The 18552-nt window shown below is 40.7% G+C and overlaps 4 protein-coding genes across 5 annotated transcripts; all 4 read left to right on the top strand.

Annotated features, from left to right (window-relative positions):
* Nucleotides 1-159: 159 nt before the first annotated feature.
* LOC107574498 (growth hormone-inducible transmembrane protein-like) lies at nt 160-3433 on the top strand. Its single transcript, XM_016260952.1, has 9 exons — nt 160-290; nt 524-625; nt 734-824; nt 1229-1340; nt 1830-1971; nt 2172-2280; nt 2400-2588; nt 2679-2850; nt 2990-3433. Exons 1-9 carry the CDS (start codon nt 288-290, stop codon nt 3075-3077), a joined length of 1008 nt encoding a protein of 335 aa, XP_016116438.1. The 5' UTR covers nt 160-287; the 3' UTR covers nt 3078-3433.
* Nucleotides 3434-6365: 2932 nt separating this feature from the next.
* LOC107574497 (cadherin-related family member 1-like) lies at nt 6366-8951 on the top strand. The gene is made up of 6 exons (XM_016260951.1): nt 6366-6530; nt 6992-7087; nt 7577-7722; nt 7834-7884; nt 8520-8609; nt 8692-8951. The coding sequence occupies exons 1-6, from the start codon at nt 6482-6484 to the stop codon at nt 8821-8823; spliced, it is 564 nt and encodes a 187-aa protein (XP_016116437.1). The 5' UTR covers nt 6366-6481; the 3' UTR covers nt 8824-8951.
* A 1498-nt stretch (nt 8952-10449) lies between these two features.
* On the top strand, nt 10450-16378 carry LOC107574495 (cadherin-related family member 1-like). Of its 2 annotated transcripts, none has more exons than XM_016260948.1 (14): nt 10450-10966; nt 11428-11523; nt 12013-12158; nt 12270-12320; nt 12956-13045; nt 13128-13214; nt 13946-14098; nt 14285-14428; nt 14713-14791; nt 14910-15010; nt 15111-15311; nt 15728-15880; nt 15974-16138; nt 16278-16378. In XM_016260948.1, exons 1-14 carry the CDS (start codon nt 10918-10920, stop codon nt 16347-16349), a joined length of 1587 nt encoding a protein of 528 aa, XP_016116434.1. In that variant the 5' UTR covers nt 10450-10917; the 3' UTR covers nt 16350-16378. The 2 variants fall into 2 exon arrangements, with proteins under 2 accessions (XP_016116434.1, XP_016116435.1); XM_016260949.1 differs by having other exon boundaries at nt 13982-14098.
* Nucleotides 16379-17022: 644 nt separating this feature from the next.
* Nucleotides 17023-18299, top strand: LOC107574496 (cadherin-related family member 1-like). Its single transcript, XM_016260950.1, has one exon. The coding sequence runs from the start codon at nt 17038-17040 to the stop codon at nt 17749-17751; it is 714 nt and encodes a 237-aa protein (XP_016116436.1). The 5' UTR covers nt 17023-17037; the 3' UTR covers nt 17752-18299.
* The last annotated feature ends 253 nt before the right edge of the window (nt 18300-18552 follow it).

Raw genomic sequence — 18552 nt, forward strand, 5'->3', positions numbered from 1 at the left:
CGTTACTTTATTTGTTTATTTAGTCTAGTTGTTCTAGTATGTGATTAATGATTAAAAAAATAAAATAAACAAACGGAGCATAAATTATTTAAAAGCTAACTCTGAAACGTTAACAAATGCAGAACGCTTGTCCCAGCTGAAGAAGTCCAAACTACAAGACCCATAGTGCATTGCGCGGCTGTCGCCGGCCTGTGACGTCACACTCAGGCACGTTCAGGAAGGTGTTTACAGTGTGTTGCGTCACTGGTGAAGGCGCATCGGAAAGGTGAAGTTAGATAACAAACCAAATGGTGAGTTTGACTTAATGTAATGTTTTACAAAGCGTAACGTGTAAGTGTCGTTCTACAGGAGTATTCGCTGGACTCATATGTAGGCAAACACTGATAGCACTGAACATGCTCTGCTTGTTCTTGAGTTCGTCGTTGCATAAAATGTCCCTCTTGTCCTGTTTAGCGGCTGTGTTCTCTCTGCTTCACGCGAGTGTGTGATAGATAATGCGCTCTGCTTTCTGCCTGTGTTTCAGTATTGTTCAGTGATGCTGCTCACACGCCTGTCATGCCTGCGGTCAGCCCTGCGGAGTCCAGTCCTGATGAAGTCCGGTCCAGCCCTGATCAGACCACAGCAGGTTCCGCAGCTCTGTAGCCAGATAACAGCCTCGCCTGTGGACCAGCAGTCGAGCGCCAGGGCTGTGTTCTGACTAATCATGTGTTGTGCTGTATTTCGTGTATTTCAGGGTTACTCCACCAAGACTAGACTGGGATTCCGCCGGAGCAAGACGGCCAAAGACCAAGCGTTTCAGCCTGCTACAGACACGGCGATTAAAAGTGAATTCTGTTAACATGTCCTTTTATAAAGAGCGTTTTCTCCACATGTATGTATTTTTATGAAATGGTTATGTTTGTGGTGCCGTTCACACCGCTGTACCCTGTGTCTGATCTAGAGTCGTTAGGCTTGTTTGAGACAGACCAGTTCTGCATGCTGGTCAGAAATACTCCGCAGCATTTACCAGCAAAATACAATCACGAAGGGAAATGACTGTCAGCTCATGCTCGTTGGATTAGAAGCATCAAACACACACGTTCAGACTCGCACCGGTTCTGTGTGTCTTTGGATTGTGGAGGGAAACTCTTTAGTCTTAACTTCTGACTTAGTTACAAGTAATGTTGTCCTAAATGCTTTAGACCCTGTTCTCAGCTGTATGTGGTGCTTGTGATTCTGTCCTCTGCAGTCGACAGCATGGGCCGGATCGTCCTCGCTGGAGGCGCCGCTGTTGGACTCGGAGCTTTGTGTTATTACGGATTAGGCATGTCCAACGAGATGGGAGCCATCGAGAAAGCAGTGTAAGAATCACCTTCACATCAAACACTAAAGGCTAGAACTGATCTGATGATGCCAGCACAGTGATTCGATTGTTAAATGAACTTGTCTGAATCAGCGGCTCTCGTCTGATCTGCAGACGGCACACGACTGGTTTTGTAATCTTGGTGATAACTGGTGTAATCTGATCATGTCTGATTCACTACAAAGCAGTTCATTTCGATCTCTGCAGAAGTTTCTGTTGAGTTAAACTAGAGTAGATAAAGGCTGACATGGTTTACTTCTCATTTTAACGTTTGAGTTTTACAATGTGGCGCTGAGAAAGAACAGCTTCATGGTACGATCATGTCATTCGTGAGACCTGTTAGGATCCACTCAACTGAGCTGGATTTAATGTGACTGACAGTCAACATGTATACAAGCTTACATTGCAGATATTCTGTAAGATCTCCTCATGTGAAGTCTTTGAAGGAACACTTTGTGCTTGATGCCGACTGAAGCTGTGTTTGCAGGATCTGGCCGCAGTATGTGAAGGACAGGATCCACTCTACATACATGTATTTCGCGGGCAGCGTGGGTCTGACGGCGCTCTCGGCCGTCGCGGTCAGCAGGACACCGGCGCTCATGGGACTCGTGATGAGGGGCTCCTGGCTGGTACGCTAGAGATCATACTGCTTTTTATTCATCGCCTTTTACATACACTCTTCATAACAACAAATCAACAAAACGTACTGTAAGGCAGCTACTAATTATATACTGTATTATAGCATCCTATGGCACAGTAATGATCCAGCTTGTAGTTTAATATTCACATTGATGTTTAATGCTGTGACAACCTTATGAACGATCCGCAGGCTATTGGCGCCACGTTCGCTGCTATGATCGGTGCCGGGATGCTGGTGAGGTCGATCTCGTACGAACACAGTCCGATGACGAAACACCTGGCCTGGGCTCTACACGCAGGTAAAGTGCTTTCACTGCTTTAACTGACCTCCAGAGGGCACTGCAGTCTGCGTTTGTGCTTCGGCTGGGTTAGTTTAGCACTGCTAATGTTTCTCTGGTGCTCATGACGTCGTGTGCAGGTGTGATGGGAGCCGTCATCGCTCCCTTAACTCTGCTGGGTGGCCCGCTGATGGTTCGAGCAGCCTGGTACACCGCAGGAATCGTGGGCGGTCTGTCGACGGTGGCCATGTGTGCGCCGAGCGAGAAGTTCCTGAGCTTGGGCGGCCCGCTGGCCGTGGGCTTCGGCGTGGTGTTCGCCTCGTCTCTGGGTGAGATGCATTTACAGTCCGCCGCAGACTGTGTGGCTGTTTAATCTTACAGACTTCACAGGAGTTTCTTCTGCTCTCTCCTCTCTGCAGGCTCCATGTTTCTGCCCCCCACCTCTGCATTCGGGGCCGGTCTGTACTCGGTGGCGGTTTATGGAGGTCTGGTCCTGTTCAGCATGTTTCTGCTGTATGACACACAGAAAGTCATCAAGCGTGCCGAGACGCACCCTCTTTATGGCGTTCAGAAATATGACCCCATTAATGCGTAAGTGTTTTCTGTGGGCAAGCTAAGAGTCAGATTTGTGCATTTGTAATATGTGTTTAGTTTCATTCAGTCTTTCTATCATTTAAACGACACACAGTATGACTGGCGTCTGTTAACATCGCTGCTCCTGCTCTTCCAGATGTATGGGCATTTACATGGACACGCTCAACATCTTCATGCGACTGGTGATGATTCTAGCTAACGGCGGCGGAAACAGAAGGAAGTAGCCGTAAGGAGACAAGAACACATGACACTGACTGGACGAGAAAGATTTAGCTGAACAAAGTTTATTCATTTATTTTGCATTTATTTGTTTAAAAGCAGATAAAACCTTTGGATTGCTTTCAGCTGAATTGCATTTTAAACATGTCCAACAGTACAAGGTAATTGGCATAGTTAATTCAAATTAGGCTGAATGCAGATCGTCTTCCACAGCTGGTGTAATTATAACAAATATTTTTGTATATTTATTTTAGGAAAGAGATCACAACAGACTTAGTTATTGCACAGAAAACACTGTGATTGTTCTGTTCTTGCAGTTTGGGGTTCATGGTTCAATAAACTTTAGTGGTATCTCAAACTACATCTTTAACGTTTAATCACCATTTTTCTGACATTTTAACAACATATCTGGCACTGTAAAAGCTGAAGACACTTAACTTTAGAGCAGCTGATGTTGAATCCTCAAGACAGAAATTCCTCATGTGTTCTGTTATCTTGTCGTTTCATTGTTTTCTTTGAGCGTTTAGTTGAATTCAGTGTTGTCTGATGATTTTACACATTGATTTTAGGGTCTTTGATTCTTCAGATTTTTTCCATTTATTTCCATGAAGTCTGTGTTGTGCTGTTATGAGAGTATCTGACCAGCGGCAGATGACAGTGAGATTAGAGAATAATTCTCGTGTCTCCATCTGTATTCTGATGCTGATTAATCCAGAGAGGATGGGGACATCAGCACTGCTGCAGGTGCCACTTACTTTAAAAACTCAAACGTTAGGAAATATTGTGGAGTGATTGCAGGTCTCTTTGACTGTCAAAGCACTTAAAGTGCGTTATTGAGAAGTGACTGTCAGTGTCCACAGGAGCAGATCTGGTGTGTGTTTGTGTGATCATGTAGTCGCTCTGACTGTAAACCAGCAGAGGGAGCATCAGACACATCACTCGGTTGCCCCCCAGATGTCTTGCCATAGGCTTGTTTTTAGTGAATTACTAACTGCATCTGGCATGTGTAGGCAGCTGGCTAGGGCCGCTTTTCTCCTCTATAAACTTAATTTTAGGCGGTTTCTATAGCGTGATCTTAATGACAATGTCGAGAGCGCATAATGTTACGCGATCCATGTAATGCTCTCCACTCCACGCGAATTTCCTTCACTCTCACAAAACTGCATGTGTGCTATTAAATATACATTGTTCTTTTATGAATTGGCTCTGCTCTCGCTCAGATATTACGTGTAAACGTTGTCCTCGCATCACTGAAGACCAGAGGAGCTTTTCTTCTAATTCAGGTGAAGAGTAGGCTTTTCTCACTAAATGGAAGCAAGCTGATTATAGTCAGCCTTCTCTAGTTATTTATTTTATTAATACTTATTTTAGTTAAGTGCTTAATTTGTAAATATGCATTTATTAAATTAGTTTATTTAGTGCATTTGTATTTTGTTGTTTTTATATATAGTTATACAATAAAAGTGTATCAACCAGGTTCCAGAAATAATCACTGCGGGTGCTTCTGAAATGAGTGAGGGTGCTCTAGTCTTAATGCACATTTTCACATATTTTGTCCCGTCTATTGCTATGGTAACCGAATCTTCGCAATGTGTGTGTGTGGCCGAAAAACAAAGTTCTACATTTTAAATGGATTATAAGCCTAGAAAGCTCGCAGAGAGCGATCATAACCACTAAACAGCTGTCACTCTTTGTTTATCGCGATCTCACAAAGTTCTGTTACCAATTAATCTCACACTGCGCAATTAATATATTATTAACATCGTGTATACACTGCCCCAGAGACTGACCTCTCGTTTAAAATGCTGTAGATACGCCCCTGAGAGGAGAAACACTGAAGTCGCAATCACAGATTCAGTTCACAGAGTGAACAGAATACATTTTTTTCACAGTAAAATTCACGCTATGTAACAAATGTTACACTTAAACACATATGAGGTAAGATGCAAACAAAGTAGCTGTATTTTAAAATATAATGACCAAACCTTCTTGAAAACCCTTGGCGACTGAAAGCTTCAAGATCCTGAGTTACTCAGTCATAATTACGATTTAAGAAGTTCTTAATTTGCCATCATATTATATATATTTAATACAGATTGTTACAAATCTAAATTCAGAGTGGATGAATCGTATGAAGCTTGACGCATATGATACATATTAACAAGACTATAAGACTATTTTGCTTGAGAATTGTGAACAGCCACAGCTAATAAACTATAATACTCGATGGAACAATAATTTATTTATTCCTTTATTCCTAGTTGTATTGAGAAGGATGTCTGTTATTAAATTACTGTTTCCGCCATTTAATAAAGCAATAATCTGCTTGAGACCATGAGTACAGTGATTTCACTCCAAATCTTATCAGCACGCTTTACTGACAACATACTTACAGTAATGCATGCCTTAAGTGGCTTAATGATTTAAATATGTTTTCAAATATGATCTGTGTTCATTAGTTGTTCTGCAGTAGAAGTAGGAACACAGATAGGCTCGTCTCGCACTGAAATGGATGTAGGATGTTTTCAGCGATGGCATAGAAACTGATCAGACAAAAAAACACAAAACCTCAGTGAACTGTTTACTGTCTGATTCGTCCTTGAACTGCTTCTGTGAGTTGTTTGGTTGAGTAGAGTAAATCTGATCTGTTTATTTGATCATATTTCATATTTTTCAAACTGCATATAACATTTTACAGCATCAAAAAGAAGCTCCATCATTCCAGCCCTTGTACTCAACAACTCGCTGTCATTCATATCAAGTGTTATCCAGAAATCCAGACTATTCTTTGAAACTATTTGTTCCTGCAGTGAAACTCTGGAGTGTCTGCTAGTCTGTGTGTTCAGGGCAGATCGATCATATCTTTAATGTTCAGTTACTCGTACACTTACTCAAATAAGAAAGAACTCAATTTCTGTTGTGTTTTCGCTCCATAATGTGTGAAATGTGTGATGCAAAAAAACAGATGTACGTCACATTCAGCCCTTAAAATAGGTCAGTGACATGCTGTGCTTTATCAGGAGCTGATGCACTTGTAGACTTCATAGGAAAAGTATGGATGTATTGAAGGTTCTGTCATTCCATTTCATTTAGTTCTGAGTCCAGGTCACAGCGGGAGTTATGGAGTCTGCTGCTGAAGGATAAACTTGCATCTTACGTTTGAAAATAAAGACATGGCACTGTGTTCAAAACTCTTAAGTGAACACACTAACCTGACACTTTCTATTCAAATTGAGTTTTTCATTGAGTTTCCCTTCATTCCTGTGGGTCAGCGGTGTTGTGTTGGGTCTGGTTTGAGTCACAGGATTACTGAAGCTGCGCTCAGACGTGTGTAAAGACGTCTTCAGACGAGCAGCAGCTGCAGCGCTCTCCATATGATCCTTCAGTCTCTTTACACTTCTGCTGCAGGATGAAGAGTATGACTTTAATTCTTCTCATCTCACTGTGCGTGTCTATGGGTGAGTTACTGGCTGTTTTACTGGTTAGAGACGAGTCTGTAGTCTGTGTGTAATCCGCTTCAAACTGTGATTGTCTCAATAATCCTTTAAGTATAATAGAAGAACTGAGCGAGTGTTTGCAGGACAGCAGAGCTGTGCTTCGGAAATTAGCTACTTTGTGCTTTAAAATACACTCTTGACTTAAATCATTAGAATTTGCAGTAGAACTATTGTTTTAGTTTTGGAGCAGTTATCTAAAATTCAGTGACATTCTTTACTGAGACTGAATTTCAGTTGAATTGGTCCAGATGATTTTAATGTCAATGATTTCACTCAAAATCACATCACAGCCCACACTTTATTTACCACATTGTCTGTGATTTTGTGTGTGTGAACATCATCATGAGGTGTAGTAGGTTTAAATGTTTGATGTGTATTTCCATGTCATTTAATGCTGAGTTTCAGGGATTTGTATTTTTCAGGGCGATCTGACTTTGCGCCGTGTTTCTATGATAATGGAGCTGGAAGCAGCAACGGAAACATGGGGTTATTCAGCATCTCTGAAGACACATCCGTTGGTTAGCATTCACTTCTATGATAACGTACTGTCAGATAGAGAGGAATAACAGACAATATGATAAAAGAACATCACATGTACTTACTGTATATAAGCACAGATTGAATGTGTCATATTGAACTAATCAAAGAACATCGATATAATGAGCCTAATCACTCTGATCCTGCTGAATACATATTTATTGTGTGCAAATATTTGTTTGATTTTTATAGAAAGAAATATTCAGCTAATTGTAATCTAATACGAGTGATGGGGAATTGTTTGGGTTCTAGGATCTTCTCGATATTGACGAGCACATTTTAATGTTAGCTGAATTTCTGGGACGTGTCTATATCTGTTTATGGTGGATATGACCCTGCTTGTACTACATTTAACAAATATGATAATATTTGCTACTAAGATACTTTATAGTAGTAAATATTGTCTTTAAGATCATAAACACACACAGTTCACCGGAGATCATGTGTAATTCTGACTCATTCTTCCACAGGGTCTCATGTTTACACACTGAACGGCTCTGACCCCGAAGGCGAGCCGGTGACCTACGACATGACCTTTGATAAGGGCTCCAAAGAGTACTTCAGCGTCGAGCCCAAATCAGGGAACGTGACTCTCATCCAAACACTGGACAGAGAGGTGAGAGTAGATGGGGATCGATCCCGACACAATATGTCGACATAGTTCTGGAAAATAAACCATGAAGTCAAACGTATCTGTGTTAGTAATTCACTCGTTTCGATTGTTAAGGTTCAGGATGAGATCGTTGCATTTGTGACCATCACAGATGGCAGAAATAAGGTGAAAAACATGATTCTGTTAAGCTTTGATCACAGGATTATTTCTTAAAGCTGAAGTGTGTGATTGTTTGTATGTTCAGCTAGTTTGTGGTGTGTAAGTCAGTCATCCCTGAAGAGAGAACCGCTGTGTTCGCTGCACAGATCGATTCGCTTCGGACTGAAATGACAACATCACCACGAGAGTGATTTCAGAGCAGTCTCTCTGATGACGAAACAGCTGTTTCACAGACAACAAACACTCTCAGTTTAGATAAAGCTCATACATACTTAATGTTATGCCATGTTAAAAATATAGAACCCTGATTCAATGTTTTTAAATGTTTTGTTTTGTTTTTTAGTATAATTATTGTTGGAGAAATATATTGTTACCTATTTTATTTTGATTAATAATAAAAATAATAATAATATATTGTTACCTATTGTATTTTGATTAATACCTACTGGTGCCAAAATTACATGCTTCACCTTTAAGAAATATGCTTGCCTTTGACAGCTGATTTCATAAATATTATATTGTTCCTTAATTATTATTTAATCCCATAGTCTTCTGCTTATTATGTGTATCGTGTTGAATGTGTTTTTAGGGTGTATGTACTGTTGGTAAAGTCAGATTTATTTTATATCTCTCTTCTCCAGGTTGTAGAAAATGTTCGAGTGTTCATCACAGATGCTAACGATGAAAAGCCTGAGTTTCTGGATCTGCCGCTCGTAGTGGACGTCCCCGAGGTAAGAATGAGAAGCGGTTTGGAAATGAACAGATAAGTGTCATCATGAGTTGTTGTTGAAGTGTGTGTGGTGTGTGTTGAAGGACGCAGCTTCAGGCAGCAGCATCTACAGAGTCCAGGCCGTCGACAGAGACCTCGGGTCCGGAGGAAGTGTGACCTACTACCTGCAGGTCAGACAGAACCACTTCCTGTGGAGTCACGCTTCAATCATTTAGTCTCTCTTCAAGGGAACAAGATAATAATCAGTGAGGATATCTGAATCTGTAATGCCAGCATTAAATCTGTGTGAGGCTCAGTTTGTAGAGGACAGTCACAGGCTCGTATCGCTGGCCATCGAACAGACCGTGACACCATACAATAAAAGTGTATCAACCAGGTTCCAGAAATAATCACTGCGGGTGCTTCTGAAATGAGTGAGGGTGCTCTAGTCTTAATGCACATTTTCACATATTTTGTCCCGTCTATTGCTATGGTAACCGAATCTTCGCAATGTGTGTGTGTGGCCGAAAAACAAAGTTCTACATTTTAAATGGATTATAAGCCTAGAAAGCTCGCAGAGAGCGATCATAACCACTAAACAGCTGTCACTCTTTGTTTATCGCGATCTCACAAAGTTCTGTTACCAATTAATCTCACACTGCGCAATTAATATATTATTAACATCGTGTATACACTGCCCCAGAGACTGACCTCTCGTTTAAAATGCTGTAGATACGCCCCTGAGAGGAGAAACACTGAAGTCACAATCACAGATTCAGTTCACAGAGTGAACAGAATACATTTTTTTCACAGTAAAATTCACGCTATGTAACAAATGTTACACTTAAACACATATGAGGTAAGATGCAAACAAAGTAGCTGTATTTTAAAATATAATGACCAAACCTTCTTGAAAACCCTTGGCGACTGAAAGCTTCAAGATCCTGAGTTACTCAGTCATAATTACGATTTAAGAAGTTCTTAATTTGCCATCATATTATATATATTTAATACAGATTGTTACAAATCTAAATTCAGAGTGGATGAATCGTATGAAGCTTGACGCATATGATACATATTAACAAGACTATTTTTTTATGTTGCTTGAGAATTGTGAACAGCCACAGCTAATAAACTATAATACTCGATGGAACAATAATTTATTTATTCCTAATATTAATGTTGTATTGAGAAGGATGTCTGTTATTAAATTACTGTTTCCGCCATTTAATAAAGCAATAATCTGCTTGAGACCATGAGTACAGTGATTTCACTCCAAATCTTATCAGCACGCTTTACTGACAACATACTTACAGTAATGCATGCCTTAAGTGGCTTAATGATTTAAATATGTTTTCAAATATGATCTGTGTTCATTAGTTGTTCTGCAGTAGAAGTAGGAACACAGATAGGCTCGTCTCGCACTGAAATGGATGTAGGATGTTTTCAGCGATGGCATAGAAACTGATCAGACAAAAAAACACAAAACCTCAGTGAACTGTTTACTGTCTGATTCGTCCTTGAACTGCTTCTGTGAGTTGTTTGGTTGAGTAGAGTAAATCTGATCTGTTTATTTGATCATATTTCATATTTTTCAAACTGCATATAACATTTTACAGCATCAAAAAGAAGCTCCATCATTCCAGCCCTTGTACTCAACAACTCGCTGTCATTCATATCAAGTGTTATCCAGAAATCCAGACTATTCTTTGAAACTATTTGTTCCTGCAGTGAAACTCTGGAGTGTCTGCTAGTCTGTGTGTTCAGGGCAGATCGATCATATCTTTAATGTTCAGTTACTCGTACACTTACTCAAATAAGAAAGAACTCAATTTCTGTTGTGTTTTCGCTCCATAATGTGTGAAATGTGTGATGCAAAAAAACAGATGTACGTCACATTCAGCCCTTAAAATAGGTCAGTGACATGCTGTGCTTTATCAGGAGCTGATGCACTTGTAGACTTCATAGGAAAAGTATGGATGTATTGAAGGTTCTGTCATTCCATTTCATTTAGTTCTGAGTCCAGGTCACAGCGGGAGTTATGGAGTCTGCTGCTGAAGGATAAACTTGCATCTTACGTTTGAAAATAAAGACATGGCACTGTGTTCAAAACTCTTAAGTGAACACACTAACCTGACACTTTCTATTCAAATTGAGTTTTTCATTGAGTTTCCCTTCATTCCTGTGGGTCGGCGGTGTTGTGTTGGGTCTGGTTTGAGTCACAGGATTACTGAAGCTGCGCTCAGACGTGTGTAAAGACGTCTTCAGACGAGCAGCAGCTGCAGCGCTCTCCATATGATCCTTCAGTCTCTTTACACTTCTGCTGCAGGATGAAGAGTATGACTTTAATTCTTCTCATCTCACTGTGCGTGTCTATGGGTGAGTTACTGGCTGTTTTACTGGTTAGAGACGAGTCTGTAGTCTGTGTGTAATCCGCTTCAAACTGTGATTGTCTCAATAATCCTTTAAGTATAATAGAAGAACTGAGCGAGTGTTTGCAGGACAGCAGAGCTGTGCTTCGGAAATTAGCTACTTTGTGCTTTAAAATACACTCTTGACTTAAATCATTAGAATTTGCAGTAGAACTATTGTTTTAGTTTTGGAGCAGTTATCTAAAATTCAGTGACATTCTTTACTGAGACTGAATTTCAGTTGAATTGGTCCAGATGATTTTAATGTCAATGATTTCACTCAAAATCACATCACAGCCCACACTTTATTTACCACATTGTCTGTGATTTTGTGTGTGTGAACATCATCATGAGGTGTAGTAGGTTTAAATGTTTGATGTGTATTTCCATGTCATTTAATGCTGAGTTTCAGGGATTTGTATTTTTCAGGGCGATCTGACTTTGCGCCGTGTTTCTATGATAATGGAGCTGGAAGCAGCAACGGAAACATGGGGTTATTCAGCATCTCTGAAGACACATCCGTTGGTTAGCATTCACTTCTATGATAACGTACTGTCAGATAGAGAGGAATAACAGACAATATGATAAAAGAACATCACATGTACTTACTGTATATAAGCACAGATTGAATGTGTCATATTGAACTAATCAAAGAACATCGATATAATGAGCCTAATCACTCTGATCCTGCTGAATACATATTTATTGTGTGCAAATATTTGTTTGATTTTTATAGAAAGAAATATTCAGCTAATTGTAATCTAATACGAGTGATGGGGAATTGTTTGGGTTCTAGGATCTTCTCGATATTGACGAGCACATTTTAATGTTAGCTGAATTTCTGGGACGTGTCTATATCTGTTTATGGTGGATATGACCCTGCTTGTACTACATTTAACAAATATGATAATATTTGCTACTAAGATACTTTATAGTAGTAAATATTGTCTTTAAGATCATAAACACACACAGTTCACCGGAGATCATGTGTAATTCTGACTCATTCTTCCACAGGGTCTCATGTTTACACACTGAACGGCTCTGACCCCGAAGGCGAGCCGGTGACCTACGACATGACCTTTGATAAGGGCTCCAAAGAGTACTTCAGCGTCGAGCCCAAATCAGGGAACGTGACTCTCATCCAAACACTGGACAGAGAGGTGAGAGTAGATGGGGATCGATCCCGACACAATATGTCGACATAGTTCTGGAAAATAAACCATGAAGTCAAACGTATCTGTGTTAGTAATTCACTCGTTTCGATTGTTAAGGTTCAGGATGAGATCGTTGCATTTGTGACCATCACAGATGGCAGAAATAAGGTGAAAAACATGATTCTGTTAAGCTTTGATCACAGGATTATTTCTTAAAGCTGAAGTGTGTGATTGTTTGTATGTTCAGCTAGTTTGTGGTGTGTAAGTCAGTCATCCCTGAAGAGAGAACCGCTGTGTTCGCTGCACAGATCGATTCGCTTCGGACTGAAATGACAACATCACCACGAGAGTGATTTCAGAGCAGTCTCTCTGATGACGAAACAGCTGTTTCACAGACAACAAACACTCTCAGTTTAGATAAAGCTCATACATACTTAATGTTATGCCATGTTAAAAATATAGAACCCTGATTCAATGTTTTTAAATGTTTTGTTTTGTTTTTTAGTATAATTATTGTTGGAGAAATATATTGTTACCTATTTTATTTTGATTAATAATAAAAATAATAATAATATATTGTTACCTATTGTATTTTGATTAATACCTACTGGTGCCAAAATTACACGCTTCACCTTTAAGAAATATGCTTGCCTTTGACAGCTGATTTCATAAATATTATATTGTTCCTTAATTATTATTTAATCCCATAGTCTTCTGCTTATTATGTGTATCGTGTTGAATGTGTTTTTAGGGTGTATGTACTGTTGGTAAAGTCAGATTTATTTTATATCTCTCTTCTCCAGGTTGTAGAAAATGTTCGAGTGTTCATCACAGATGCTAACGATGAAAAGCCTGAGTTTCTGGATCTGCCGCTCGTAGTGGACGTCCCCGAGGTAAGAATGAGAAGCGGTTTGGAAATGAACAGATAAGTGTCATCATGAGTTGTTGTTGAAGTGTGTGTGGTGTGTGTTGAAGGACGCAGCTTCAGGCAGCAGCATCTACAGAGTCCAGGCCGTCGACAGAGACCTCGGGTCCGGAGGAAGTGTGACCTACTACCTGCAGGTCAGACAGAACCACTTCCTGTGGAGTCACGCTTCAATCATTTAGTCTCTCTTCAAGGGAACAAGATAATAATCAGTGAGGATATCTGAATCTGTAATGCCAGCATTAAATCTGTGTGAGGCTCAGTTTGTAGAGGACAGTCACAGGCTCGTATCGCTGGCCATCGAACAGACCGTGACACCAAAGCACCATCAGAAAATGTGCTGCTACTGGATTAAATTTCAATTACATTTAGGCAGGTTGAGGGCTTAGTGTGAGGCATCTGAGGTCAGCGGAGCATCCAGCCTCCAGTGCAGCTTCCCCCGAGGAAAACACATGACAAGTGAATGTCTATCATTTCTCATCAGTTCTGTTATAATTACATCCAAAGCGCATCAAAATTGCACTGTGAGCCCATGCATACTGCATACTTCATCCAGTATTGTTTAATATCTCAGCAGCTTGTGACGGTGTTCAGTGAGAGTTTTATATGTCATATTTTGGAACAGATTGCTTCCTGAAGTGTTTGAGAGATGCATTATATCAGGGTTCCTCAGATCTTGCCCTGGTGGGCCAATGCGCTGCAGAGTTTAGCTCCAACCCTGATCAAACTCACCTACCTGTGATTTTCTAATGATCCTGAAGACATTGATTAGCATGCTCAGGTGTGTTTGATTAGGGTTAGAGCTGAAGTCTGCAGGACAGTGGATCTCGTGGGCCAGATTTGAGAATCTCTGCATTATTTGTTTCAGGAGACATTCCTTCATCAGTTATCATTTCGTTTGCAGTCGACACCCAGCACTAAGTTCACCATCGACGGTCACAGTGGAGCTCTGCGCATCAGATCCGGAGAATCGCTGGACTACGAGGTCTCCAGGACTCATTTTGTCACTGTGGTTGCAAAGGTGAACAACAGACTCAACCGTGTGAAATCCCTCTGTCCTCTGAGATAGACCAGCTTGTTTGTGGTGATCTTTCGTAAAGGCATTTATCTTGTAACAGTGAAGTCCACATGGAGTGCAAAGAGGAGAAGAATTTTCTCCTGATTTCTCAGTAAGTACCAGATGCTCAGAGCTGTGTGTCTGTTTCAGGATGGCGGGGGTAAATATCATGGAAAATACCAGGTCATGACCTCCACAGCCATCATAACCATCAATGTCCTCGATACCCAGGATTCTCCTCCAGTGTTTGTTGCTACTCCGTATTTTGGATTTGTGTATGAAGTCTCTGTACCAGTAAGTGTGACATGATTTCATATCTAAAATCCTGAAAAAATAGAACTAAACATTCCAGCTCAAGTAATACCTTCATTGTGCTTGTGTTCAATTACTTTTCAAGAAATCTTCAGAGATTTTCATTTAGAGGAGTCACATTAAAAAAAAAAATTCTACTCATTGTAACTGGTTAGTGATAAATGAGTGCTAGACTCCAATGTATTTGACTGTATTGACTGGCGGAGGATGTCCAGTAACTGAGCTTTTATGGCGATGCTCTGTCTGTTTGTGTGTTTTGTGTGCAGGGCTCAGAGATATTCACTGTTTCTGCCAAAGACGGCGACCAGAACAACCCCAACACCATGCATTACTCCATTCTGAGCGGTCAGCTGCGTTATCACCTCACTGCTCATTTAACTTCTGAACTCCAGAGCTAGACATTCATCGTGTCATAAATACTTCCATCAGTAATATCTCCTGTCTCCTCTTCTGTTCACTAAAGGCAGCGATGGCTTCTTCAGCATCAACAGCACGAGCGGCTGTATCAGCTTGACATCTTTCCCTGTACAGCTGAGGAACGAGTTATACGAGTTACAAGTCAAGGTTGTCTATATTTATGATATGAATATCACTAAAGCTTGAGTAAGTGTTTCTAAGTAGCATCACACATGGCCTAATAAAACTTATTTTATTGTAAATCAAGGCTGCAGAGGTTGGAGCCGACAGGTTTTCTGATTACAGCGTGACCACAGTCACTGTTCGTGTGGTGGACCTCAACAACCATCCGCCCACTTTCTACGATGAGAACGGCCCACAGAACTGCTTCGAGCTGAGCATGTACGAGCATCCGCCGGAAGGAGAGATACTCCGCGGCCTGAAGATCACGGTCAACGACTCGGACCAGGTGCACATTAAACTGCTGCTTTATACACCCGGGTTAGCTACCAGAGCGAGAGAGGTGTATTTCATTTAGCTCAAATTAATAGCATTAAGCTATAAATACTAAAAGTGAGAGAATTAAACTCCAGGTTAACAGAAGAATAAGGCAGCAGTGCTGTATGCTTTCAGTCCTTCACATTTCACACACAAACCACAAACTCTTGAGATTCACACACATTATGGCACAGTGATTAAGATTAAGGTTGTTGACACCTGCCATACAAATGATTAGCTGTTTTTGACTGTTTTCTATGCATTAAAAAAACACTTTTATTAGAAATAGCACTTTGTTAAATTATGAGGAGCTTTTTCTGTGACTGTTTTAATATATTTTTCCCCCATTAATGTTCCATATTCTCTGAATCTCCTGTTCTCGTTCAGGGAGCAAATGCTAAGTTCAGGCTGCTGTTGGTGGGACCTTCTCGAGTTCTCCGTGTGGTTCCTCAGACGGTTCTCAATGAAGCCCAGGTCACCATCATCGTGGAAAACTCGTCCGCCATCGACTACGAAAAATACCAGTTCTTAACATTCAAGGTCTGATCCTGATCTTTTATTTTGATCACACTGACAGTAGGTTATCTTTTAGCTGAATGTTTTATCCTGAGCAGTGTGTGTGCTGTTTTTCAGCTGTTAGCGGTGGAGATCAACACTCCCGAGCGCTTCAGTGCCACTGCGGAGATCGTCATCAATCTTTTGGACACAAACGACAACATTCCCAAGTTCTCCTCTGAGTTTTACATCGCCAGGATCCCTGAGAATTCCCCAGGAGGCTCCAACCTCGTCTCAGTGACCGTGAGCAGCTTGACATTATGTTTAACAGTAAAGAATGAGCTTTCTCTTGCAGCTCCGGGTCTAATGTTGGACGTCTGGAGCGTTTGTGTGTGTTATGTGTCTGTGTTTGAGCACTGAGGTGTATCTGGTGTTTTTCCAGGCGACAGACCCGGATTCAGGGCTTTGGGGAGAAGTGAAATATTCCATCTACGGCTCTGGCGCTGATCTGTGAGTACAGACCTTAGTATTGAACATTGCTGGCTTTTAATCAGTGATTTTTCTCTTATGCAATGCCATATTCAGAGGTCCAATAACGGAGATAAAAATTTTGTTCAGTCATCTGTTTAGATTAAGCTTTAAATAATAATGGACATCACTGCAAATAACAGCTTGATATTTTTGCAAGTAAAAGATATCTTAATGGGCAATTCAGCTCAAACAGGAGGGGACCAAACTCAAAGTCTGTGATTTTAACTGGATGGTGTGTGACATTCTCACAGGTTGGTTAGTTCTGTCAGTCATGTGCTTGAGTTTAGGGTTAGAGGTCAAGTTCAGGAAAAGTGGCACAGATGACCTCACGCTCGTCCGTATCTGGACGCTTCGCTTGTTTTTATAAGGACTAAAGGACAAGCACAAAACAGTTTACAGACAGACTCCAGCGAGGGAGCTGGCTAATCTTGTAATGGGATTGGAGAAGTAAAAATAGCGTCTCCACACCCGCGAGTGAGTCAGGGCCCAATTAACGAGCGATCTGACAGCTGGAGGTAGAACACATGCGGGTAATGCAAAACCTGTAAATTTATGCCTTGCTTCTTCCCCAATGCAGGAGGCAAATATAATGGTGTGAAAAATAGCGGCCAAAAAACACAAGTACTTTGATTTATGATCTGAATTCCTTGGTATAAAAACATGGAGCTAACATGGAAGTTAACATAGTATTTCATAGTTCATCCACAGTACTTTTTCATCCATGTACTCATGATTTAATAGTATATCACTGTGGTTTATGTGAAGAAAATGAAAGTTCATTATGTGCTAATTATTTACACTTGTGTGTTTTTCAGAATGGGCTCAAAGGGCCCATGGCTGCTTTTCTAATGCAGAGCCGAGACAATCCAATGAAAGCTCTTGGCCTGGCCATCAGCATCATTACTGTGATTGTTTTGGTGACAGTTATGATCTCCACCATCATGTACTTTCGCAACACAAAGTCCAACAGGATCAAACCAGCGCGCCGCATCATTCGCAGGAGGCCCAAAGAGCCGCGCCGTTGGACCTTCAGGCCGTGGTTTGGACGGAGCGACCTGAGCTTTGGAAAGTTCTTCACTGATGATGAGACGAGGGACAACACATACCACAGCAGCCCCAGAGCCAAGCCGCCGGCCCCCAGCGCTCCGGTGCTCCCTCCTCCGCCTCCGAGCGAGCGGCTGCGGTCAGTGCCCACGGTGTCCGGCTCCCTGGCCTCCAGAAACACCAGCCGCAGCTCCAGCTGGAGGACCAGCAAAAGCACAGACGGCGCCCAGAGATCTGGCCAAAACAAAGACGGCAGTGGCATCAGCTCCGCTCTAGTGTCTGAGCTTAAAATGAGAATAGAACAGAAAATCAATGAGGCAAATCAAGGCTACTATTACTGACACACTGACCGGTGTGAGTAACAGATACGATGCGTATTTGATGGACCGCTGGACGCTTGATGTTACGAACAGCTCGCTGAGAAGAATGTTTATTTTTTTGTGAAAGTGTTTTTAAAGTGGCCGTCTGGTTTACCCTTAAGTGTTTCTGTTTTTCAACATGCTGTACAGTCATTTAAGATTTCTATAGATTATTTATGTGACTTGTATGTACTGACTGTATTTCTTCAGCTTTTGCCTTGAGGATCTTTGGTAAAAGTCTGCAGACTGTATGGACATCGGACTCTCATTTGTAGTTACTGCTGTCAAACCTTTTTTTTTTTTTATTGTTTTATAAAGAGTTTTTCACTGATATTTTGAAAGTTTTTTAATTTTCCTGTACATTTTCTGAGAAAGAGAGCAGATGAACATCCATGTGCTATTTGCTGTAGGGCATATCTGAATGTCAAATGTGTTTATCATGAATCATCATATCAAGTCTGTGCTATAACTGAATTTAGAAATAAAAATTTTTTAAAGTGTTATCTAAAGAAATTAAAAGAGACTGATGTAATTGTCTTACTATTCAATTTTTATTGTTACATTTACATGAACATTTACCAAACATTTTTATTGAAGGCAACTTAAATTAGGTAAAACCAGCGATTTATAACAGAAAGCAAGAATATGTGTAGAATATGTGTTATAACAGTGCTGCAATACTAGTAAAATCAGAGCTTTCTACTGACATTTTCTTACATTGTTAAATAATAATATAAATTATAATTGTATTTGTAATCTAACCCAGATTCCTATAACTGTAGT

Source organism: Sinocyclocheilus grahami, unplaced genomic scaffold (assembly GCF_001515645.1).
Source record: "Sinocyclocheilus grahami isolate Dianchi unplaced genomic scaffold, SAMN03320097.WGS_v1.1 scaffold2253.1, whole genome shotgun sequence".
In the NCBI taxonomy this organism is placed as follows: domain Eukaryota; kingdom Metazoa; phylum Chordata; class Actinopteri; order Cypriniformes; family Cyprinidae; genus Sinocyclocheilus; species Sinocyclocheilus grahami.